Source organism: Giraffa tippelskirchi, chromosome 8 (assembly GCF_054371585.1).
Source record: "Giraffa tippelskirchi isolate mGirTip1 chromosome 8, T2T-mGirTip1v1.2.pri, whole genome shotgun sequence".
NCBI lineage: Eukaryota > Metazoa > Chordata > Mammalia > Artiodactyla > Giraffidae > Giraffa > Giraffa tippelskirchi.
The window spans coordinates 81,259,367-81,284,915 of NC_137282.1; the positions used below are offsets into that span (position 1 = coordinate 81,259,367).

The 25,549-nt window shown below is 39.6% G+C and overlaps 1 protein-coding gene and 1 long non-coding RNA gene across 6 annotated transcripts in view; one reads left to right on the forward strand and one right to left on the reverse strand.

The window, feature by feature from the left end:
* SPEF2 (sperm flagellar and cilia associated 2) overlaps positions 1 to 25,549 on the forward strand; it is a 188,520-nt gene that overhangs the window by 38,009 nt on the left and 124,962 nt on the right. For all 5 annotated transcript variants that reach the window (XM_081520872.1, XM_081520873.1, XM_081520875.1 and 2 more), the window contains 3 exons: positions 2,906 to 3,094; positions 7,411 to 7,598; positions 12,936 to 13,104. In XM_081520872.1, the coding sequence (XP_081376998.1) occupies positions 2,906 to 3,094; positions 7,411 to 7,598; positions 12,936 to 13,104 (546 nt within the window). The remainder of the gene's footprint in view (positions 1 to 2,905; positions 3,095 to 7,410; positions 7,599 to 12,935; positions 13,105 to 25,549) is intronic.
* Positions 1,592 to 23,573, reverse strand: LOC145517748 (uncharacterized). The gene is made up of 2 exons (XR_014062304.1): positions 23,433 to 23,573; positions 1,592 to 5,828 (listed from the first exon to the last, which is right to left on the reverse strand). It is a non-coding gene; the product is annotated as an uncharacterized LOC145517748 (long non-coding RNA).

A 25,549-nucleotide genomic window follows, 5' to 3' on the forward strand; every position in this document is an offset into this window, starting at 1 on the left:
ATTTCACGTTTCATTAATGAGCAGTGAGATTTTGAGCACATTTTCATTTATATTATAAAACAGCTGTGTGTTGGCTGCTAGGTTTTTTCTTTCTACTTTTTTGCTTGTAATTCAGGACTGATATTTACTTAGAAAATGTTACTTAGAAATGTTACTTAGAAAACTGGGTGATGCTTTCTGGCTTCTGTCACTTTCTACCAGAATGTTCACAGCTTCGATTTTTTCAGTCTCTAGCTAGAGATCTGTTCAGGGATCTAGCAACCTAAGGGACACTGAAAAATGTTGGTTCTCTGACTAATGATATTTCCACTAAAGGAACTCCATCTCTGTGCTGATGCTTCTCTGTGTTTGGTGAAGCCACTCTCCTCCAAGAGAGCTACTTGGGCATATTTAGAGAATTAAAGCAATGATATGCACCAGAGTTAGCTCCTAGCTCCAACTCATGGGAAAGGCAGAGGTCTTGACAATCAAACTGAGCATGTTTTGGATTATGTATCTGTATAAATCTTCCCCAAATATAATTATATATAGTTAAAAGAGAAATGTAACTTCTATTATTTTCTGCTTTATTCATTGCAGATGTAGACTATTTCATGTACCTTATGGGTTAAACAGACATCTGTGGGCTTCCCTGAACACCTAAGCATAACACATTTTCTTCCTGTGAGAAAATGTGTCCCACATTCTAATGAAATTTTGAGGAAAAGTCTATTTCTAAAACATAAACTACTTGTACAATGGAACAAAAAATCTTTTCCACTCAACTTTTTAGTACAAGTCCTAATACAGTTGATGATTCTTCATACTGAAGCTTTATATATTATAACATTGACTCAGCCATTCAACAGTAATTTTCCTTTCCTTTTTAGTCACAATATGTTGTCATCTAAGCAATAGCCAAGACCTATCTGACCAGCCTAGTTGTTATAAGGATCAGAATGAAGGATCATCTCAACAGCCAAATTGTCTTGCCATATAAATACATCCAAATATATTCCACATTAATATTCCACATTAACTATAGAATTCACTTGGAATAATAAATCAAGGCTATACTTTTAATAAATATGGCTGTGACTGTGCTATCACAAACCACCCCCAAATGTGGTAGGTAACTTGGGCAGGGATCAGCTGTGTGTCTTTTGCTGGTCTTACCTGTCCTGTCTCAGAGGCTGGCTGAGGCTGGCTGACTTGGGAGAGTTTCATCAGTTCCAATTGAGAAGGCTGGTATCTCTCCATCTATGATTTCTCATTTTCTAACTGAGCAGAAAATGTGGTATCAGTGGCAGGAGAATTAAGTCAGGTCCCAAGTGTTTTGTTTCATTTTATTTTGTGTTCACTAATGTCCCATTGGCCAGTTCAAGTCAGAGGCCACCCCCTACCCATTTAAGAAGTCGAGAAATAGATTCTACTTTTTGATGGGAATATCTGCAGGATAGCATTGCAAGGCTGTGGATGAAGAAAGCTGAAGAACCTGTGGTCGTTTTTACATTCTGCCTCACCTCCACTGGCAACACAGGCAACAAATGATTAACGCTAAAACTTCTAGAATGTTATAACTAGATGAAACAGGTTTCAATGTTGTTCATGATTTTATTTTTTATTTGATATGTTACTAATAGAAAAAATTTTGTTTATTTTTAATTGAACTTTTATTTAATCTACACTTTTATATAGTTCCCAAGTTCAAGTTTTGCTACTTTCCATAGAGTGTTGTTGTTTGTATCTTGATTCTGAAAATATATATAGTATTTCTCCCTTAATCTGAAACAGTGTCGTTAGTGATGCCAGATTTTATTCCGAAACTGGATTGAAAGTGAAAGAGTTAGTTGCTGAGTTGTGTCTGACTCTTTGTGATCCCATGGATTGCACCCACCAGGCTCCTCTGTCAATGGAATTCTCCAGACAAGAATACTAGAGTGGGTTGCCATTCCCTTCTCCAGGGAATCTTCCCAACCCAGGGATTGAACCCAGGTCTCCTGCTTTACAGGAAGATCCTTTACCATCTAGTGTTAAATAGACAACTCCAACCCGTAGATGTTCTTCCAAGTCTTCCCCCTGGAGAAGTTTAATTACCTCCTCCTTCCACATGGTGTCTCTGTTTAGACAGACTGAGAGAACTTAAAGATGCCTTGGAGACCATCTTCTACCCAAACCCCTTATTTCACCTGTCAAGAAATAATCCCTGAAAATCCAATTTACTTGCCCAAGGCCACACAGCCAATCAGTGGTGGAGGTGGAGCTGCAATGGCCAGGGCCTCCGATTGCCACTTTAATGCTTCTTTCACTGTTAATGCTTGTTCCCCTTCTTTCTCTTAAAATAGCCAAGGGACGGGTGCATCTAGTTTCTCTCTCAGGTTACAACCACTCTCGGATTTTCTAAGGTAAACTGTAGGTCATTTCCTCTTAGCCTCTTCTCCAATCTCCCCATCCAATCACGTAGAAATTGAGATGGCCCTGCCGGGAACTTATCAGATCTGACATCCTCAGCCAGACAATGTCTGCATTTGTCTTTACCACTAGTATTTATATTGAGTACATACAGCACAATTCCAAGTTTCTGAAAACATAATTTGAGAATTACCCTTTGTTTATAAAACCTTGAAAAGAATTACCTAAATTATTTTTGATCAGATTTTAAAGGAAGTAATCATTCATTTAAGATGACTGAGTTGCAAGACCATATGCTTCTGGATACCAAAATTATACAACCCTTGGTGGAAATTTTCATTTTTATAGCTTGAATTTTTTGCCATGTTTGAGTTGAAATCAAATGGCAAAAACTGATGCAGGTTCATACTATGCCTTTTACACATGATGTATGTGTAGGCTTCTCAGCTCAGTGGGCTGAGCAAAAGTGGACATGGCCTTGACAAATGACTGGCTCTTGCAATGGTGTTTCCAGGAGGCTTATCGGGAGGAGCAGTTGATCAACCGGCTGATGCGACAGTCCCAGCAGGAACGCAGGATCGCTGTGCAGCTTATGCACGTTCGGCACGAAAAGGAAGTTTTATGGCAAAACAGAATTTTCAGAGAAAAACAATATGAGGAAAGACGGCTTAAAGACTTCCAGGATGCTCTTGATCGAGAAGCGGTAAACAATACCTCCCTTAACAATCCTTCTAAGGTTTCTTTTGATCTTTTCTACCACGTCAAGGTAAACAGGGCTGCATTTAGGTGCCAATCATTTCATGAGTCAGTCTTTTATATGTTCTCTCTATTATCTTCCTGTTTTTGCTTTTGTACAGCTACACCAATGGCTCACAGAGCATCCACATACTATACTCTCTCCCTTCAGTCTTCATTCTTCAAATATTTCACACTCACCGCCGGTCCTTGTGTCCACGTCTCTCTGGTCTTTTTGGTTGTCTGACAGTCTCCAGTAGTTTCTTCAAGAACTGCTTATGGGAACACTATTCCCTGAGTGCTTGTGTATTGATAACAATATGTGCCTCTTATATGAGTCAGTTTTGCCCTGTATAAAATCCTCAGTTCACATTTTCTTCCCTTGACTATCTTAAACACTTTATTCCATTTTCTTCAGGTATAAAGTGTTGCTGTCCAAAAAAAAAATGATAATCTAAGTTTCATCTCCTTGAGTCATTACTGTTGTTTTTTCGATGTATAAAGGACTTTCTTTTTCTTTAAAATCCACTAAGTTTACTGGGATGTTATTAGTGTTCATTATTCTAGGTGAATACTGTTCTCAGGAAATGGGAGCATTTTCAAGCTGTCTCCTTTTTATAAGATACCATGAGTCTTTAATAAACAATACCTTGCTTTCTGGTAAAACAAGATTTCCCAGGCCCATATTGTAGTCTTTTTTCTTCAGAACTAGAACAAGCCATTTTTACAGGGGATCCTGGTTCATTGTAGTTGAGAATGGTTACAGAAGCCAAGATATGGGTGCCCGGTATGCTCTTGGCCAACATGATACCATTGTGTGGAGGTCCTCTATAGCTCTGAAAGTAAAAGTATCTAATCTTTTAGTTATTTGATATATTAGCATCTTCCTTATTTTTATATGTACAGTTTTAATAACCAAAATAGATTTATATTATCAAGGGATTTATATGGATCACTTCTTATCTTTTTCCTATTGGGGTTGTTTCAAATTTATACAATCCATTAATCCAGATTTGATTGAAGAAGTATAAAACTCACACGGGAAGCATTTTAGATAGCTTGTCTTTACTGTCATAAAATATTCATAAAACCAGGCTGCGCAGAAGAGAAAACCTTACATAAAATAGGAAGGCAATGCTTTATGTATAAATCAATATAACTGCTTTATAAACCATGCTGATCATGGTTTCCACTGTGATATTTCATGAAAATGAATTGCAGCTTGGTCAAAATTAGGCAATTTTGAGAAATACCGTTTGGAAAGTACTAAATTCCCCAGAGTCAGGAAACTGACCAGTGCTTTTGCCTTTGTAGAACAGATACAGCTGAGATGTTTGGAGGAGGGTGGGGCGCTCTACCCCCTGTGCTAGGCCTGCGTCATCTCAAGTGTCTTCAAGGGGTGAATTATCTGGAGAGTTGTTTCATTTCTCTCCTTTGACGAGAGTAAACTTGAATGGATTCAGTGACATTTGCTTACATGAGAAATAAGCGCCTATTTACTAAATATGTTTTTTCACAATCCTAGTTGATTCTGTGCAGAATAGCAAAGCCCTAGTCTCTTGGAGTAGGACTGCTGTCACTGTGATGAGCAGCATGACCTGTTCTCTCCTTACCTGGCTTGAACTCACTTCAGAGGATTGAGACACTTGGTCTACCAGAGCCTCAGTGGTCAGAATTGTGAGGCTCTGAATCCCCTGAAAAAAAAACACACATCCCTTTCTCTTACATGATCCCTTCTTCCCAAAGCTGAGGTATCTGCCTCCCCAGCACCCTTCCCTCTGAGATAACTTGTTTTCACAGTTTGAATGTGTCACCTCCTGCAGTAGGGGTAGCTGGTGCCTAAGTAGGGAGTGGGGAGGAAAGGGAGAAAGAGAGAGAACTTCATGTTCCTCACCATCAGGAGTTGGTTTTGCTTTTAAGTTAGATATGCTGATCTCTTTTTTGAAGGCAATTGGGCATCAATTCTATTTTAATTAAAACAGTTCCTGATTTCAAATTTCAGTGCCACCTGCTATTATTAGCAATAATTCATCGCAATAATATTTACCACTTGTGAGTATTTACCTTGAGTCCAGCACTGAGTTGTGTTCATCTCATGCATTATCATTCTCACAGCATCATTGGCAGTAGACACTGCTCATGTCTACATATCACACGTCAGGAAAACGAAACTTAGAAAGCTCAAAGTTGCACAGCTTGGTGGAGAAGCCAGAGCACAGTGGCTCTCAGAGTCTAGACTCATCACCACTGAGATTTACTGCCTCCCACAGACTTCATTTCTCCTTTTCCTTCTTTCTTTATTTAGGGCTGCAACCCGCTTTGTTGTGATGGGACCGGAAATTGTGGTGGGTTTAGCATGGGGGAGGAGAAAGGGGTAGAAATAGCAGACTCTGAGGCTAAAAAAGAAGGAAGAAAGGCCTGGAAGGAAAGAGAGTGAGGAGGGAGGGAGGGAGGAGAACTGAGAGAAAGCTGCTTTGGAATTACTGAGGTCCCCAGGTTTGAGTTCCATAGCATCCTAAATATTCCAAATGCCTCCCAGGCTCTTTGTAGTATCAATAAACCCACGTCACAACCCATTTCACTGGCTCTCTCCATAAAGTCTCACCTGACTGCTCTCAGATTTCTCTTCCCTTCACACTTTGAGAAGCATGCCATAAGCATACTTACGCTTAAACCAGGGGCTTTCTCCATGACAACAGGGCCTACGAAGCAATACAGCAACAATAACAAGTACTAGTGTAATTCCTGAACCTGCCAAATGTTCAGAATCTACCTTAAAGGTCACCTAAGCTAACTCCTTTCCCAGCAAAAATAAAGCAAACTAACAAAATAAAACAGCAATAACAAAACAAATGAAGCTTCCCTTTGATTCAGTGGACAGTAGCAGCCCGTTGTCATGTATTTCGCCCCTTGTGACTAAGGTATTTGCTGTCACAGTTAATTTCTGTTTATGCCAAGTCTTTATACCATCCCAGCCTCACAGTGAAGAGATGGAGATGTAGGAGGTTTCAGTTTGGCCCAGGTCCCGTAGTTAATGGGGCTTCCCAGGTGGTGCTGTAGTAAAGAATCTGCCTGCCAATGCAGGAGATGCCAAAGGCGTGGGTTCGATTCCTGGGTTGAGAAGATCACTTGGAGTAGGAAATGACAACCCACTCCAATATTCTGGCCTGGAAAATCCCATGGACAGAGAAGCCTGGCGGGCTACAATCCAGCAGCTGAGCATATATGCCATGCCTGCAGCTAGGACTTGATTCCTGTACAAACTGAGGCTTGAATTCAACCACAGCTCCTCCAGGCCCACATTAACCACCATTGTACATTCATTGGGTTACCTTGCAGGAGGCAGGTCTTCTTTCTGGAGCATGTCAGCACATGATTGAATTTCTCAAGAAGTTGGTATAGCTATTTGAAAACATTTGGTTGTGCCAAGTTTGACCTTTTATGTGGTTTAAGGAAAGGGTTCCCTAAACAAAATAAGAGTGCAAACCAAGCAGAGAGTGATGCCAAACCGTTTAAATATTTTCTTACTCTCTATATAAATACATGTCTTTATGAATTTATCAATTTATTAAGGCTGTAACAGCAGAAGGCTTCATTGTCTAAACACATTTAACATTTGTTGGCAAATGTGTGATATTCTGAAACCAGTTTAATCAGGGAATTTCCAAAATATTTTCTAAGTATAAATCAGTATTCCAGAAGTCTCCTGCTAAAAGACATAGGGCATTAACCAGAGTACATACGCCAGGTTAATTAGTCTTCTGAGATGGGCACAAAGGGGCCAGCTATGCTTGGTGGCCTGCACAACTTGCCTGTTTCTCTGTGACCCCCAACTCTCTTTGTAGCCCATGAACTCAGGACTTCTGAAATACTGCAGATCCAATTTATCATTAACCCCTGCAGCACACTTTTCTCTGCACTGGGTTTTGCTGATAACATAAGCTAAGGGTGAACTATTTCTAATATTGTCTTTACCATAATACTTAGTAATTAATGTATTAAGGAGAAAGTGCTCTCTTATGATTTATCTTTTTCCTGATATAAAAGGAGGTCTCATTCTATTTAGAGATTTTTTTTTTTAGCTATCGAAATGATGACATTATGTTTACCTGAATCACTGTCCAGTTACGGTGATTTATGAGAGAGGAGTTTGAGGGAGAATGGATACATATGTATGACTGAGTCCCTTTGCTGTTCATCTGAAACTGTCACAACATTGTTTGTTAATTGGCTATACCCCAATACAAAATCAAATCTTTAAAATGTATGTCTTTTCTTTCTCAGGCTTTAGCCAGACAAGCCAAGATCGATTTTGAAGAACAAGCCCTCAGAGATAAGGAAATTCATGAGCAGATCGCCATAGAAAGAGCTCAAGCTCGTTACAAAAAGCATTACTCAATATGTGCAGAAATTTTGGATCAGATACTTGATTTGTCCACTAAGGTGGCAGACTATCGATTGTTGACAAATAAGTAAGTGTTGTTTTTTATAGTTAATACAATAGAGACACCAAAGAAAATGAGAAAAGGGTAAGATTGTGGTGCTAAATTGATGAGTAAAGAGAGACAGTGATTATTCTTGAAAGACTAAGAAGTGGGGTCCAGAATACCTTGATTACAGACTTATTTCACCCAGTGACTAGCCTGATTTAATTTGTATTTATGTCTTTTAATATTTACACCTTGTGTCTAAATTCTCTGTAATTTACAAAGATGACTATAATAATTTATTTAAAATATTAGGAACTTCCTAGAAGACTGGAATTACTTAAAGTTTTTGTTTTACTAATCAAAATCACTTTTCATTGCTCATTCTTTCTAAAAGGAGTCAATCTATTTGTAAGGAAACATTTAACAGTACAGAAAATATTAAGAATACACTCTGTGCCAAACTCAGAACAAAGGATAGGACTTCTCGGTTGTCTAGTGGTTAGGATTCTGGGCTTTCACTGGCATGGCCTGGATTAAATCCCCGCTTGGCGAACTGAGATCCTGCAAGCCATTCAGCACTGCCAGATAAAGTAGAAAGTTAAAAACAAGGAATACGTTGAAACATAGTTATACAGGTGTCAGTAGATATGCCAGTTCCTGCAACTGAGCTGTAAATTTTATCTGCGCTTCCAGGTGGAAAAAGCATAAAGGGCAACACAATTTGTCATATGATGTCTAATTTCCATTTCTAGTTCTTTACAGAATACATCACTCTTCTTGGTTCTCAGTTTAGCATAATGGTTTTCTCTCGTGGCCCCAGCTAAGATACAACGAAGAGAGTAGTGGATCTGTGGAGAATGATCTCAGCAACAGCTTTGAAGCAAATATGGCATCTGGCTTCAGAGACCTATTTCTTGTGATGTCCTTTGCTGGAAGCTGAAGGGGAGTGATATCACTGCAGATCTCAGAGAAAGCAAAAGGATAAGGCACTCCACTTAAGTCTGTACACTTTTGATGTTATCCAGACTGAGATCTTCTTGAAAACCCACAGTGAAAAGAATGAAGGCCCCATGATATTCAGGGTCAATAGAAGATGGGGAGACAATCCCATCACCTCTGGACTTGACAGGAACTTTCTCCACTGCTCTCACCCTGACAGCCATGTTTCTGACATCAGTTCAGTTCAGTCACTCCTTATCTGACTCTTTACGACCCCATGGACTGCAGCATGCCAGGCTTCCTTGTCCATCACCAGCTCTTAGAGCTTGCTCAAACTCACATCCATCAAGTCGGTGATGCCATCCAACCATCTCATCCTCTGTCGTCCCCTTCGCCTCCTGCCTCCAATCCTTCCCAGCATCAGGGTCTTTTCCAATGAGTCAGTTCTTTACATCACGTGGCCAAAGTATTGGAGTTTCAGCTTCAGCATCAGTCCTTCCAATGAACACCCAGGACTGATCTCCTTTAGGATGGACTGGTTGGATCTTCTTGCAGTCCAAGGGACTCTCAAGAGTCTTCTCCAACACCACAGTTCAAAAGTATGTTTCTGACATAATGCTGTATAAAAACTACTAAATGAAATAACATGATGATGAGGACATTTTGAAGATAAAACTATAAGGGTACAAGATTGAGAAAAGAAAAATAAGACTAAATGTTTAAAAATACTTTTTCCTATTAATATAAATTAAAAATTTTGAAATTAGAATAAAATTGTGAAGAATTATCTACAAAAGGGTTTAAAAGGAAAGATGATACAATGCATTATAATGATTAAAAATAGAGTAATAGGATAAAAAATAGAGCAATAGAATAAAAAAAGAATATAGTAGATTTAAATATAAAAACATAAAAAGATAATTCAGAGTGGGGGAAGTACAGCTTGATTTCCCTAAGTAAAAGCTCATAATTCAAAATTAAAACATAAATAGAAATCTCATTCTACTGTGGGAAAATGGAGTGGATGCCCCTTTCCCTATTCCTCCCACTAAGTACAGTGAAAAACCCTGGACATTGTATGTGAAACAAGCATAAGAAGGGTCTGAAGATGGAAGGAAGAAGTGGGACTGGCTGATGACCTCAGGACTCTGTAATGAGCTTCCTCAGTTTTTTCTCTTTTTGCCTCACACATCCCAGATTGGAACTGAATATTCTGAAAACAGAGATACTAATGGTGTAGACAAAAAATAACCCCAACAAGAACCTGCTGTCTCTAGTCGGTTAAGGAGCAGCCTAGCAAGATGGAAAACGTTCATACGATAACCAGTCTTTTCCAACTATCACATGCAAGAAAAATGTAGCCCCACTTCCACCTTGGCCAACAAAGGCAAGGAGGGAGCTGTCTTCCACCCTCACAAGGCTGTAACAAGGGACCCCATCGCCCCCATCAGGGTACCATCCCAGAGGCCAGGTAGGAAGCATGGACTTCCACCCCCACCAGGCAGGACTGACCACTGCTCCTTCCCCACGAGGGTCGTGTTAGAGGAGCCAAGGGAGGATCAGGACCTTCAGCATCACCTGGCGGTCACAAGGCCACCCCCACTGTGGTAGAGGCCTTGTGAGGGGACAGAACTGCCACCTCCTTCATCAGCAACGATGTCCTTCCCTCTGGTGACGAGGAAGTCCACATGGGGATGTCTGTCCACACCTGTCAGTAACATGATGGCCCCTTCTCCTTCCCTTGCTCAAGCAATGTCAGAAAAAAAAAACAGCTAGAACAGAAGATTTATACACAATCCGGAGTGTCACAGCATAATCCAAAAATGTGCAGACTTCAATAAAGAAAAAAGCCATGCATCATACCAAAAACCAGCGAGAGCTCAAACTGAATGTAAAAACGAAATACATAAAATGAAATTTCTGAAGGTATTAGTAGCGTAAGTTTTTAAGGGGCCTTTACTTTGAAATTTTGTGTCTAAAAAAGGCAATATAGAAATGCTTATATACGGGATGAATTGTTCCCCTGCCCTAGAAAGCTATATTAAAAGTTCTACCCGCCCCATACCTCAGAGTGTAACATTATTTGGAAATAGTCATCACTGATTATTTAAGATCAGGTCATACCCATGGAAGGTGGGGCCTTCATTAAAGATACCCGGTGTCCTTATAAGAAATAGAAAAGATGCACACAGAGAGAACACCTTGTGATCACATCAGGAGAGAGTCACACAGCTGCCAGTCGGAGAATGCCAGAGGTCCCCTGACACCTGCCTGGTAGAGGCTGGAAAGGAGACTGTGAGAAAAGGGTTTCTCACATGCCTGCTCCTTGAACATCTGTTGGGTGAGGCTGTGGAGACAGTCTCAGCCATGCTGGCTGGGGGCCAGCATGCAAGGAGCTAGACGGTAATCACCTGTCCTAGGGGCAACACTGAGTTTTCTTTTCACCCATAGAAGGATTGTTTCTGTGTCAAATAGGTGACCTAAAAATCCCCTTACAGAGCACAAACTTAACTAGTAAGGTGAGGACTTCCTGTGCATATTGTTTTTGACTATTATAATATTTTACAGAGTCATATACTAGTCTGACTTCTGTTACTCTCTAAATCCTGCTTTGTGAAAATTAATATTGTGAGAACATTGATTATATGAAGTCATTTTTATTTTAATGAAAAATAAACAACATTTTAAAATTCCAGAAGTATTAATATCAAACTTTGAAGGGGTCATTTGCTTTGAAATTTTAAGTGTCTCTTACTTGTAAGTGAATACAGTGTTTGGGACTTCCCTGGTGGCTCAGACGCTAAAGCGTCTGCCTACAATGCGAGAGACCGGGTTCAATCCCTGGGCCAGGAAGATCTCCTGGAGAAGGAAATGGCAATCCACTCTAGCAGTCTTGCCTAGAAAATCCCATGGACGGAGGAGCCTGGTAGACTACAGTCCATGGGGTCGCAAGGAGTCGGCCAGTGTTTACGCATATATGTTAAGATCTTTTTAATCTCTACTATTGACTGTCAAGATAACGTTATTCTCTCTGTACTTTCCTAAACAAGATGTTCTCAAAATTTTTTTTTTCCAAGAGCACAGGGATATTCTTGGTATTAGCCTACTTACATGAGCTGACTTTTGTTAAGACTTCTTAACAAAATTATCAATATTCAGATAAGAGCATATTGATTCAGTAATTGCCACATTAAGTTTTCGACAATATACAAGTTGCTAATCATTTACTTCAACATAGGAGCCCATGCCATTTTAATAATTCTTATGTTAGAATTTTTCTATGCCTGAGTATATTAATTTCTAAACTTCATGTCTCTGTAATCTCTAATAAATATAAATATTTTATTAATGGAAAAATATATTTGAAGTTTGCATTTAATGAAAAACTACTGTTGTGGAGAAAGATACATAACATAAAGTTTACCATTTTAACCTTTTTAAAGTGGCTTTCAACCCTTTTAAAGTTCACTAGCATTGGGTACAGTCACACTGTTGTGCAACCATTCCCACCATCCATCTCCAGAACTTTTTCATCATTCCAAACTGAAGTGATGTACCCATTACATAATAACTCCCCATTCCCCTTCTCTCCAGCCCCTTGTTACTTCTGTTCTGTTCTCTGTTTCTATGAATCTGTCTATTTGAGGTACCTCATATAAGTAAAATCATACTTGTCCTTTTGTATCTGGCTTATTTCATTTTAGTATGATTTCTTCAAGGTTTATGCATGCTGTAGCATGTCTCAGGATGAAGTACAGCTTTTTAGGTTGTAATTTCAAGCTCTAGTCTCACTATTTTTAGAGAAATGCATCTGAGTTATGTTAGGCTCTTTCCTCTCTTTGCACATTTTGTTCCTCTTGGAACTATTTTTTGATTACTCTGTCCTGACTACCTCCAAGTCATTCATCTGACTTAAATAGAAAAAGTACTGAAAAATAATTGCCAAGGTTACCAGATGTTCAGTGACAATAAAAGCCACCATACATTAGATTTTTCTGTTACAAATTACTTGCAAATATGCAAACTAGCTGTCATATTAAAGGGGCCTTGGAAAATACTCAGTCTGTTTTGGATAAGAGGACACTGATATTGGAACAATTAAATGATATTCAAAGCTTGCACAGCCATTTAGTATCACAGCTGGAAATCAAAGAACCTAAGTTTTATGATTAGTGGTCATTATATTTAGATATAGTGTGCTTTTAGTGCACAGTCAAAGCAAGCTTGGCGAACCAGTGGCTTTAGGTAGCATTCATTCATTCATACTACTAAGTTTCAGCCATTTTACTGGCTGTTAGAAATGCCATAGTAAGTGGAACCTCTGGCCTCAAATAGCAGAGCCTGGGGAATGAATACGGTAATAGAAAGACTAAGATTTAAGATGTGTATTTAACTAACCATTGATTGATCTCAACCTTTTTTTTTCCTTTGTTGCTGTAGCCTGATCCCTTATAAGTTGATGCATGATTGGAAGGAACTGTTTTTTCATGGAAAACCCATATATGAGCAAGCCTCTCTTAGACATTTACCAACTAAGCTCTCTGCAGAACACCTTGTAGAACTGGAGAAAAGGAACTTGCTAGATAACAATGATTATGAAGAATATAAGGTACCTATCAATATGGAATAATTAAAGAGAATACAACATAATAAATGCCATTGCTTTAGCATTAATTTTGTGATATTATTTCTTTTCATCTCTATTAAATAAAATAGGGTGTTTTGTGTTCCATTTTGCCTCAGTTTAATTTGTATTTATAGTAATAACTTAAATGCCTAGCCTATTCATAATCCATTATCAGTAATATTGGAGAGTGGTCTGAAATAAAATTAAGCATAATGAAATAGGTGTATTTCAGATTTTTGAAGTTTTTAATTTATTCATTAGCAGTTTTCTTTGTGTGAACTATCTACCTTTGCTTTAAAACCCCTGGTTAAATGTGTTTTCCTAGTAGTTTATCTACATAGCTTATTGCTTTAGAGGAAAATAAAAGGGGAGAAGATCTGAGTTTTTGAGTGACATAGATGCATTTTTATTCAATAATTTGATTCAGTGTTTTTTTTAAAAAAAGAAGTATGGGTGCCAGCTGTGCTTCTTAAAAGAGCTGCTGAAAGACCATTGGGATAAACCAGGCCGAGGTCTCATTATTGGCACTGCCAACTGCTAACTATGAGGCCTTAAGTGCTAAGAGTCTTGATTTCATATCCAGTATATGAAATGGGGATAACAATATGACTACCTTATTGTGTTGTTGTGAAGCTTATTGAAGATAATATGTGTTAAACACTTAGCCAAGTGCAATACATGTAGGATGCAAATAATATGTACTAATTTCTTTCCTGACCACCCTGCCCTCCCTATCCCACTTCATCTCACCTTTAGCAGGAAAGATGTGAAATGAATAGCTATGGGATAGAAGTCCTGGGTAGATCATCAGCAATGGAATGGCAAATGAGGCTTTTTATTCTTAGAAATATGATTGAGTGAGTTTTAGAAGGATAGTAAGTGCAATATGAAAAAAAGAAAAGAAAATCTGCCCCAATCATTTTCTGATATTTAGAATATCAGAATGTTTATTGAAAGAAGGCACAAATAAAATGAATGAGTGACAATAAACAGGGCAAAGTATAAAATAGCTCTAATATGAAAATATTAAAAGAAGATAAGCTTTTTATAAAAAGATAAGTAAAGAAAGTGACATTTTGTTGTTGTTATGAGAAACTACATGTATATCATATTTTAATTGGATGAGTCTATATATACAGCTCACTAAAATAGTTGTTTATTAAGGATTGACCAGAACCTTATAGGATATATGTTCATATTTATTTGCATGATCATAGAATATTCTACATCTAGTAGGTCAACCTAAAGTACAATGCTGCCTAATAAAATTCTTTGACATTGTCAACCCATGTGAAGGTATTTCTTTCCATTGTAGATTCAGTCATTTTATTTGACAGGTTTTGCTGACTCATGAAATATTTGTTTCTGAATTATTTCTTAACCAGATCTATCTTGTTGCTTTCATAAATCAGAAAACCTGGTAGTCTGCAGCTTAGCAAAGACTTGTCTTTTTAACTTTTTTTCTTGTTTGGGAAATTGTTACCACAGGAACATGCTTGTCTTAGCCACATCCTGAAGAAGCTGGTACGTTTCTTTTGCAGCAAATTATAAACATTTTTAGGAGTATGTGAATGTCTCATAATGCAATGTATTTTGTTTCTGGATTTTGCTGTTGTCCTGGAAGTGAATATTACCTTAGGATATCTGTTACGTGTTCATATGCTGTGTTCCTTTTAACTTTGTGATAGAAACTATACCATATACAGGTGTTAACAGATATACTGTAAGCAGTTCTTTATTATTCCCTATTATTAGAACTTTCATTTCTTCAGATACTTGTTAAGTGTTTTGCATTTAAGTAAAAAATAAATGTTGCAACTTTGAAAATACATTATCTGGCTTAAATCAGATCAGTTCAGTTCAGCTTCTCAGTCGTGTCTGACTCTTTGTGACCCCATGGACTGCAGCACTCCAGGCTTCCCTGTCCATCACCAACTCCCAGAGCTTGCTCAAACTCATGTCCATCAAGTCAGTGATGCCATCCAACCATCGTATCCTCTGGCTTAAATAGTCTTTCACAAGAGACAGGGGATCAACACATGTGGCTTAATAGAGAAGGTGAGGGTGGGCCGTTCTGGGAGAATGGCATTGAGACATGTGTATTGTCATATGTGAAACAGAGCACCATTCCATGTTCGATGCATGTGACAAGGGCTCGGGGCCGGGGCAGTGGGATGATCCAGAGGGATGGGAGGGGGAGGGAGGTGGGTGGGGGGTTCGGGAAGGGGAACACATGTAAACCCATGGCTGATTCTTGTCAATGTATGGCAAAAACTATTACAATATTGTAAAGTAATTAGCCCCCAAGTAAAATAAATAAATTTATAAAAAAAAAAAAAAAAAAAAAAAAAAAAAACATGGAACAGTTTTAGCAAAGTGCTAACTTTGCTCAGAATTTTTAATCCTTCAGCCAAACACATAGCTTAAAAATTGATCTTCAAAAGGTTTACATTCTTGGCATATTTTATTAATGCCTATATCCACCATCCATCCATCCAATACCTTGGCCACCTGATTCGAAGTGCCAACTTATTGGAAAATACCCTGAGGCTGGGAAAGATGGAGTGCAGGAAGAGAAGGGGGTGACAGAGGATGAGATGGTTGGATGGCATCACCAACTCAATGGACATGAGTTTGAGCAAACTCTGGGAGATTGTGAAGGACAGGGAAGTCTGGCGTGCTACAGTCCATGAGGTTTCAAAGAATCAGACACGACTAGCAACTGAACAGCAATATCTACCATCTGTATAGAACTGATGCTTCCTGGTTTTGAGATCATACTTTAAAAACTTGGTTAGAGGAAGCTATCATGTTTAAAAATTTTTAAATATTGTACCTAGAAACTGACATAAAAACAATTTTTTGCTCATGTCCATGTCATATATAGCCACCAAAAATTTGACTCCTTTCTCCTCACATTATTTCCCAATCATCATACTCTCTTCGTAGAATGGCTACATGTGAGAGAACTCTGGACCAGGAATGGTGTGGCCGAAAATATCATTTATCTCTTCTAAGAGAGAGACAGATGCCTCCTCATGAAGCCATACCCTACCGGGATTCCCAAGCAACCCCTACAGGTTAAGAAAGAGTTGTTTAGTGGAGAGTGGGGAGGAGTCCAAAATCCTATGGACCATGAACAACAGGCTAAGCCAAGAGCCCAACTGCTCCAGTTCAATTGACAGCACGGCCCCCACACAGCAGCCACTGGTTCTCAGTTATTCAGTGGACTCCTGTTGGTAAACCCCAAACTCCCCCAAATGCAAATCCCTTCCATGCTTCTTACTGGCAAAGGACTCACAGGTCCATAGTATTCCATTTTAACATAAGCTGCTTATTAGCAATTAGCTACTGAATGAGTTTGAGTAACTATAACTGGGTATTCAAACTAAATTTAGCTCATGGCCATGGTTTCCTGCTGATGCAGATATTTCTAAAAAGTCCCTACCACAAAGCACTTGGCAATTTAAGGGCTCTACTATGCATGCCCACGAGCAAGGTGTAACTGGAATTCCTACAATTTTGAAGGAGGATGTTTTGTGTCCAGCTCATCATCCGTGTTGTCTGATGCTGGTCATAGTTTTTAATTGCTGTTATTTTTGTTTTCAATGAAAATTGCTATTTAATGATATCTTGAGTTTGCTGTAGTTGTTAGGTTAACCCTACAATGTGTGTTGTAATGAACATTTTTATCAGCAACACTTTGACTCATGATTTTACATTAACTAGACTTTAAGATGTAGCTGTATATGTTAGAGTTTAACATTCATACTCTTGTCACTACTGCAGATGTATCCCCCAATTTATTTATACAATAATACTTATTATCACTGGATTTTTTTTCCCCACTGGGAAATAGTGTTGTTGAACTAAATGAGCCATGGGGAGTCTATCTTCCTATGTAAGTCTCATCTGACTTATTTGACCCAAAGGCACTATCCAAATACTAACTACTTCTTACTCTCCAACTCCAGCCTTTGTTGTTGATCCGTTGGCACTTTAGAGCTGACATTTGACAGTGGACTCTCCAGCCTAGCTCTTGCGTGGCTCTCTGACTTCCCAGTGAACAACCCAAATTTTTATGGTTTAGTATTTAATCAGGCTTCCCTGATAGCTCAGTTGGTAAAGAATCCGCCTGCAATGCAGGAGAGCCCAGTTCAATTCCTGGGTTGGGAAGATCTGCTGGAAAAGGGATAGGCTACCCACTCCAGTACTCTTGGGCTTCCCTTGTGGCTCAGCTGGTAAAGAATCCACCTGCAATGTGGGAGACTTGGATTCAATCCCTTGGTTTGAAAGATCCCCTAGAGAAGGGAAAGGCTACCCACTCCAGTATTCTGGCCTGGAAAATTCCATGAACTGTATAGTCCATGGGATCACAAAGAGTCGAACCCGACTGAGCTAATTTGTTCCCTGTGGGCTGAATATCAGTTTGAAGCCTGTGTTACTCAGGAGGTGTTGCTGGATAACTGACTGAAGCAAAGTGATAGATTTTAGTAGATGAATCTTAAGGTCATGTGAAGAGATCTTTTTTTTTTTTTAATTGTGATTGCTGTGTTGTTTGAGTGTGTGTGTTTAAAGATATCCATTGTATTAGCTCAGGCTACCAAAAGAAAATACTATAGACTTGGTGGCTTCAACAATAGGAATTTATTTCTCATAGTTCTGGGAAATCCAAGACCAAAGTCCCAGCTGATTTGATTTCCCAGTAAGAACTCTCTTTCTGAATTTCTGATGGCCACCTTCTTGTCATGTCCTCAAATAGAGGAGACAGAAAGAGAACTTTGATCTCTCTTCTTCTTAAAAGGACCCTAATCCCATCATGGAGCCTCCACCGTTATAACCTCATCTAAACCTAACTGCCACCTAAAGGCCCCACTTCCAAATACCATCACAGTGGAGAGACACAACATATGAATTTTGGAGAGACAGGATTTAGTCCATTACATATGTGATGTAAGACACTTATAAAATGTCTCAAAGTGCAAACTTACTAGTCAAGTAAGGAATCCCTAGTTTCAAATAAAATTGTTTCATGACCTCTTTTGTGCCCTTCTGGGAAAGAAGTCTTAACTTAATGACTTACCTTCTGACTGTGAATTTATGGTTTTATCTTTTAGTTTCAGACGTGCAAGAATATATGTGACTGTTAAGAAGGTAGAGTAAGCAGTTGCTTATATGATGGGGGTGGAGATTTTCTGCCAGGACATTGTGCTGTAACAATTCTGCCAGCCATTGTACCTGATGCCCCATACTATCATGTGTGCTGAAGACAAGGATGGATGCATCAGAGGAACCTGCTAAAATACAAACATTTCCCAAAATAGATAACCAGAATCATGATCCACCTCTAAAATAGGACCCTAAGAAGGAAGCTTGGTACTGAACAAAATGTTCCTCATGTTTGCCGTATGCATTTCATAGCTGTAATGTTCTTATGTCTTTGCTTAGATTTTTTGCCTCCACCTCCCTAAGTGAAGTGTAAATTGCTCAGTCATGTCCGACTCTTTACAACCCAGGCCAGGATACTGGAGTGGGTAGCCTTTCCCTTCTGCAGTGGTTCTTCCCGACCCAGGAACCAAACCTGGGTCTCCTGCATTGCAGGCAGATTCTTTACCAACTGAGCTATCAGGGAAGCCCAACTCCCTAAATTTCTCCTCAGATGGTAAGGCTTTCTAGGCTAGGCCTCATTGTGTCACTGTGTCCTGGTAGAATCACCATCATGCCCTAGAATACTCATTAATGGCCATCAAGTGTACTAACTCACAAAGCAAAAAATCATTGTATTAGTTTTCAAAGGTATACCTATAGATGGCTTAGGCCCGAGAATGCCTTCTGACTATTGTGGGCCAAGAACTTCAGATGACTGGAGTAGGCTTGGCAGAAGTCTAGCACTGTGCCTGTGGGGTATGTGTCTTATGTAATGGAAGGGATGCCTGGGTCACTGGTAGAATATTTAGCTTCAAATTACTAGAATTGAAGACAAACTAAGTTCATTAGAAAACCATGGTAGGAACAGTTGAATTAAGGTATCAAGATCAAGGCATTAGACCAGAATGGAGAAATGATTTGCAAAATTAAAGAATTGGTACCTAGATAGAAGTGGAATGGAAAGAGGAGTAAGGAGGACATAGCCAGAAAGAAGAGCCCTGGGTGGCTGATATGAAGGAGACTAACAGTGAAGTTCACCATTCATTGTTATCTGCTCTAGATCACATAGAATAGGGAGAATCTAATTCTGCCCTCGGCTCCTCATCTAGGACCAGCCAAGACAAGGTGGTGAAAATCTTCCCTAGGCTTCCCGATTTTCTTGTTCATCCTTTGCCTACTTTGACAACTGTAGGATCCAGCTTCTATACCACAAGTCCAACTTCTCTTCAATCAACTGCTCAGACTTCCCATCTAGTATTTTAGAGATAGCTCTAGGGATCTGGTAGACAAATATGGCAAGAACATTGTGGGGTTAGTAACCTCAAAAAACTTTAATGGATCCAAGAAAGTCTTTGACTTTTGGTGTTGAGCAGATGTGTTGGGCTGAGAGCTAGAGAAACTTACATCCAAATGACGCCCTACTCTACCACTCCTATCCAGTACCAGGGTCTGTCAGCCATATCCTTGAGTACATTGACCCTACAGTCGTCTTTCATACATTGGTCAATGCCATTCTACGCTATTTTGGAGTGTTGTATACCTCTTTCGTGGTTCAGATGGTAAAGAATATGCTTACAGTGCAGAAGACCTGAGTTTGATCTGGGTCAGGAAGATTCCCTGGAGAAGGGAATGGCAACCCACTCTAGTATTCATGCCTGGGAAATCCCATGGACAGAAAAGCTTGGCAGACTACAGTTCATGGAGTCGCAAACAGTCAGACACACCTAAGTGACTAGCACTTTCACTTTCACACCTCTTTGAGATATCAATGTTTAGTAGTGAAACAAGAAAATGACAGTGGTCATTATTAAAAGAGAAGGTATGCTCTTTGGAAAAATCGTGTGAATTTTGCAGTGACAAGATTAGAGCAAGTCATAGTGTCTCCATGCTTTGTGACATTTGAGAAATTCTAACCAAGCCTGTCTGACAGTCCCTGGCTGGGCAATGGCAACAGATGGGTGAATTCCAATGTAGAGGCCTCTGGAAAAGTTCTTTTTGTGGTCTACAAGACCATAGATATTAGTAAAAAAAGTGATCTGGAGGGAGACTGCCACCTCCCTGATGATGAACAGAGCATAGTTTGAGCATCTAAGGAATGAAGATTACTGTTTTCATGAGGATAGTCACCACTGCCAGAATTGTTTGTGGCACAAGGAGAGATCTGATATAAGGTCTATTGTGATGCTGTCCCAAGGGCACTTGGACATCAGGAGAAATGAAGTAACCTTATTCTTATTTTGTTTTAGACTCAGGCAACTGAGCTTTGAAAAGTTCTGGGATAGCTACACAGCTGCTGCAACTCCCAGGGTGCCACATTCAATGCCTTGGAGGGCCATGTGCCTTGCCAGGACACAGAATGAACCAGTAGTGGGAGCCTGTCATTTCAGGGCAAATAAGGTATTCTTTCCCATGATCTCAGTGGGTCACTTTGCGTATGTGGAGTCAGACTGCTAAGCAGAATCTCCTGCCCGCTGTTTGCATCTGATTTGTCCTTGGGTTTCAGTAGCACTGAAATGTGTTTGGAACAGGAGCTCTCTTAGAATGGCTTCATCTCAGTTACCCCCGGTAATCAAACCTGAAGACAAAGTATCAGCCCGGTGATTCCAGCTGCATGACTTAAAGTAATTGGTAGCTCAGAGTTTTGGAAAAAGAAGCCTGCTGTGGCTCACAACTGCTGAGCTTGCTGAATTTCTAAACTTGTCAGAAGCTAGAGTTATTGGATTGCATAGGGAGGTGTCATGTGGGCTTGTAGGCTTTGACAGTGGTCTTTGTCACTTTGTTGGTGACTGACCATAGCCAATTTGAATTTTCCTCCTTCCCTCCTGTCTACAGCCCTATCACCCTAAACGCGCTCAATCTTGTCTGAATTTTCCTCCAAAAATAACCACAAGGTACATGGATGTTGTTGTCCTGGGTCTTCTTTTGTGACAGGCTAGAAGTAAATATGTCTGTTTCCACAGTTAATATCAGGGAAGATTGGGGAAGAGTGCTTCTAGGACAGAAGTGAGCAGGTTTCTGAGTGAAAGCCATTATAGGATCAGAACCAGTTCTTCATATTTCCTGATGAGCCAGAATTAACCATGGGGATCAACTGATAGAAAGGCACTAGCTATTCACAGTGCTGCTTCTAGCCAGAACAGTCTTCAGCTGAGCAGAGCAGGTGAAGCTGCGATAACATCTGCTTTTCCTTTGTTACCATGGGCGACATGTGCACTTCCTGGCCACAGATAAGATGTGGTCCAGACTGAGCAATCTAGCTTAGAGGGATGTGGTGGCATGCCTTCTCCCCGGAGGTGCACCTACCATGCCAACATCAGTGAGAGCTGCCCATCACCATGCGCCTGCCTCATCTGGAAGTCAAGGGCCAGTATGTCTGGCAGGAAGATGTAGCCAGACATCTGACCACACTCTGACCTGACTGGAGGTCAGGTGACCTTAGAAAGGCTGTCAGTCTCACTCACCAGAGCCAGCTCATCTCTTCAGGTTGTTCTGAGTTCTTCTTGGAACTGGGTCTTGATACAGAGCCCATTCCATGACAGCTCTTGGAAGAGGGGTCAGGATTGAGCTGCCCATCTCCTAACTGGACCTCTTTCCTTCCTCCTTGTTAGAAGCAGAAGAGCACGGCATCCGTTTTCCATCAATCTTTCCCACCTTTGATGGGAACCTGCCTCTCAAACGGGTCCCACACAGTAGTCAAGCCTTTAGGGTTGCCAGTTTACATGAGCTGAATTTCCCATCTGGCAGAATACCCAACCACCCTTTCTTCTTCTGAGAACCATGGGTGGTTATAAGGAACTTTAAAGTCTGAATTACAAACATAAGCAGTTCCTCCAGATTCCCTCAGGGTTTAGGGTGGATGGAGGAGAAAGTCTGGGCGAGCAAGGCAAAGGACAGAGGCTCCAAAAGCTACCAGGTTGTACCTTAGTACTTCCCTGTGGAATTTGGTGTCTTCCTGAGTGCCAAATCCTCCACACACAGTAATTGGAATGCAGCTACTAGACTTTCCATGTTGCCATAATAATAGATGTGTTTCTATGATATCTGATTCCCTCTGGTGGGAGACAGGACAGACCCGAACAGAAGGTCAGCCATGAGAACTAGCTCCAAGGCTCATTGAGTTCTCAGAGTTGGAACCAAGATGGGCAAGATAATTTACCTGAAGTAGTCAGAAACAGGAAGAGACAAAGGTGAGATCAAGCCAAGTCCTTTGAACAGGCCAATGATCAAAGCTGAGATTGGGTAAGAACCAGACTAGAGAATGGAGATGAAGCCAGCAGATTGGAAGCTAGGCAGAACTGGAACAGGCCAGGACTCAGATGAAAGGCTTGGAAGTTAAGTAAGGAGGTCCTAGGCAATTGCCACAAACAGAGCTAGAATTTCTGCAGCTTATTTTTATTATCTGCCAGTCATGTGGTACACCCTTGGGACAATGTAATCTGTGAGACCCTAGACAAATATCCAGTTAGGAAATGAAACTAACCAGATCATAATAGCTTGCCATAGAGCAGACCTTATCTATTCATCCAGTCAGGCTGCTCCTTACCCCCTCAGCACCCTGTAAAAATCTCTGGCAGAACTTCTTACTAAGCCCCATTTTATAAATTCTTTATAATTTAGTACACTTTAACTGAGATGATTCCTGCTGCCATGAAAAAATGATGCCTTGGTTTAATGGAGAAGCTCTTTGAAAATCATACTACAAGCTGTTACTTCTAGACATGCTTCCAGGGTTAGCTAGTTTCATACATTGTGGATTCTTGTTAACTTCCATCTGTGAGGATGACTCTTGCTGATCTTATCCTAGATTTTAGGTTGGCTAGTGTCTATCTTATTTGGAGAACTAAGTCATCCTTGTACTTAATCAAAATTAATAAGAGGTAATATCCATGAATTCACTCATTTAATTAGTTCACATATATTGAGCCTATACTACCAATTGATTGATTCACTCATTCATTCAATAAATATTGAATGCCTATTAGGTTGCAGCCTGGTTCTGGGAATTGGGAAGAAAAAAAAAGAACCTTCAAAAAAAGTCTCTTTAGCTCATTGCCATTGTCCTTAAACTAGTCATTTTTATTCTGCTGATTTCCCTCTTTTTTCAGTTTTCCTTTTCCCTCATCATGTTCTTATTCCAACCTGACACAGCTCCCTTTACTTACCCTTTATCTTTAGTCTTGTTAGGAATTTCACAACTGTATTTTTAAGGTGATGCTGTAAAATATGTTCTACCAAATCCTCAGTCCGTCCATCTCCACTGGTCAGGCTTCAGTCCTTTGCCTGACCTAAGCCTTCAGTTCTCCTCATGGTCAACATTCTATCCCATTGTGTCTGACCACATTCTACAACTAACCAGTGAGGGAAGAGAGCTTTGTTCTGACCCCTTTGTGAGGAAGCATGCCTTTCTGTTTACAGTGCACTTCTTGTTGGGCAGAAATGTGGTTGCTGTCTCCCTTAAGGGTATTACCATGTGTGCTTCCAGCAGCAACAAGAGAACTTCTATTAATAGTTAAAAATTCAAGGCTTGTGGTCACACAAGCCTTCCACTCAACGTTTACAACAACCCTGTGAAATAGATATTATTATCATACAAAGATGAAAGAATTGACAAGAGTATAAAGCACTGAGTGCTCAGTCATTCAGTCATGTTCGACTGTTTATAACCAGGTGGACTGTAGCCCACGAGGCTCCTCTGTCCATGGGATTTCCCAGGCAACAATATTGGAGTGGGTTGCCATGCCTCCTCCAGGGGATCTTCACGAACCAGGGATTGAACCACATCTCTTTCATCTTTTGCATTAGCAAGTGGATTCTTTACCACTGCGCCACCTGGGAAGTCCTCATAAGTTATTAATAAGTGCTTTAATATCTCTGGTTAGGCAACAAACCCGTATTTCTTTCCTTTGTAAGTGCATATTTTTATCTGTACAGTTCTTTTTATGCTTCAGCTTTAGAACCATTTGTGATATCCTGAAGGAAAAATAAATAAATAACACTAACACTTTTCACTTTTGTTTCATTACATTAAATCAGATTAATTCGGAGAAGAATTAAATGGCTTATAATTTTGGACCTTTTTGAATTTCCCTTTATTCAAGTCATTTTTGTTACACTCATCAGTAGAAATATGAGACTATGCTTAGGTTATATATTTCTCATCAATTCCAATGATTTTTGTCAAAGTTTCTAATTGCAATCAAAAAAGTTGACTTACGCTAAGTAAGCAGAAAAAAATATCCAAAATATGTTAGATAGTTCAGTGACTCAGTAGGTTAAATTCAAGAACCACGCTCAAGGTTAAACTTCCAAGGAAAATTATCAGAACCATCACAGCAAGATCTGATGAGAAGACTGTCAGCTGCACAGAGCACTGGAAAGCCAGGTTGCAGCAGCTACCTCTGCACCAGGAACTCAACTGCTAATTCTAGGAGCGCTACTGCTTTTTCTTTTCTTTTTTTAAAATTTTGTTGATTTACAGTATTGATTTACAATTGTTGGTTTACAATGGTGTGTTAACTTCTGCTGTCCAGAAAAATGATTCAGTCATAAATATATGTGCATTCCTTTTCATATTCTTTTCCATTATGCTTTATCACAGGCTATTGATTATATTTTCCTGTGCTATACAATAGAACCTTATTAGTTATCCATCCTGTATATACTAGTTTGCATCTGCTAAATCCGCTAACCCTAAACTGCCAATCCTTCCCTCCCTTCCTTGCCTCCCCCTTGGCAACCACGAGTCTGTTCTCTGTGTCTGTGAATCTGTTTTGTAGATATGTTAATTTTCTACTTCTCTCTTTATCTTATTTGCATTGGCTAGAACTTCCAGAATAATGTGACTATTAATATAAGTGATGAACATCTTTTCCTTATTCCTACCTTTAATAGAAAAATGTGTTGTTCACTTTGGCTCACCATTACATATTGGTAAGATATTTAAAAAATGTTAGGCCAGTCATCTTCAATTTGTAGCATACTAAGAAATTTGTTTAATTTTTTTTCTCATCAGAAATGAATTTTGAATTTATCAGATGCTTCTTGGTCAAAATGATCATATGCTTGTATTTTAACCTATTAATGTGATATAATGATAGGTTTTCTAATTTTTAACCTTCCTTATATTCATGAAGTAACTCTTATTCAGTCATATAATATAAAGGTTTTGAGCACATGTTCTGCAGTCTGTCTGCCTGAGTCCTTACTAAGCTCTGCCATTACTATTTATTGTGACTGTGAACTTCCCAGGTGGCACTATAGGTCAAGAACCTGCCTGCTA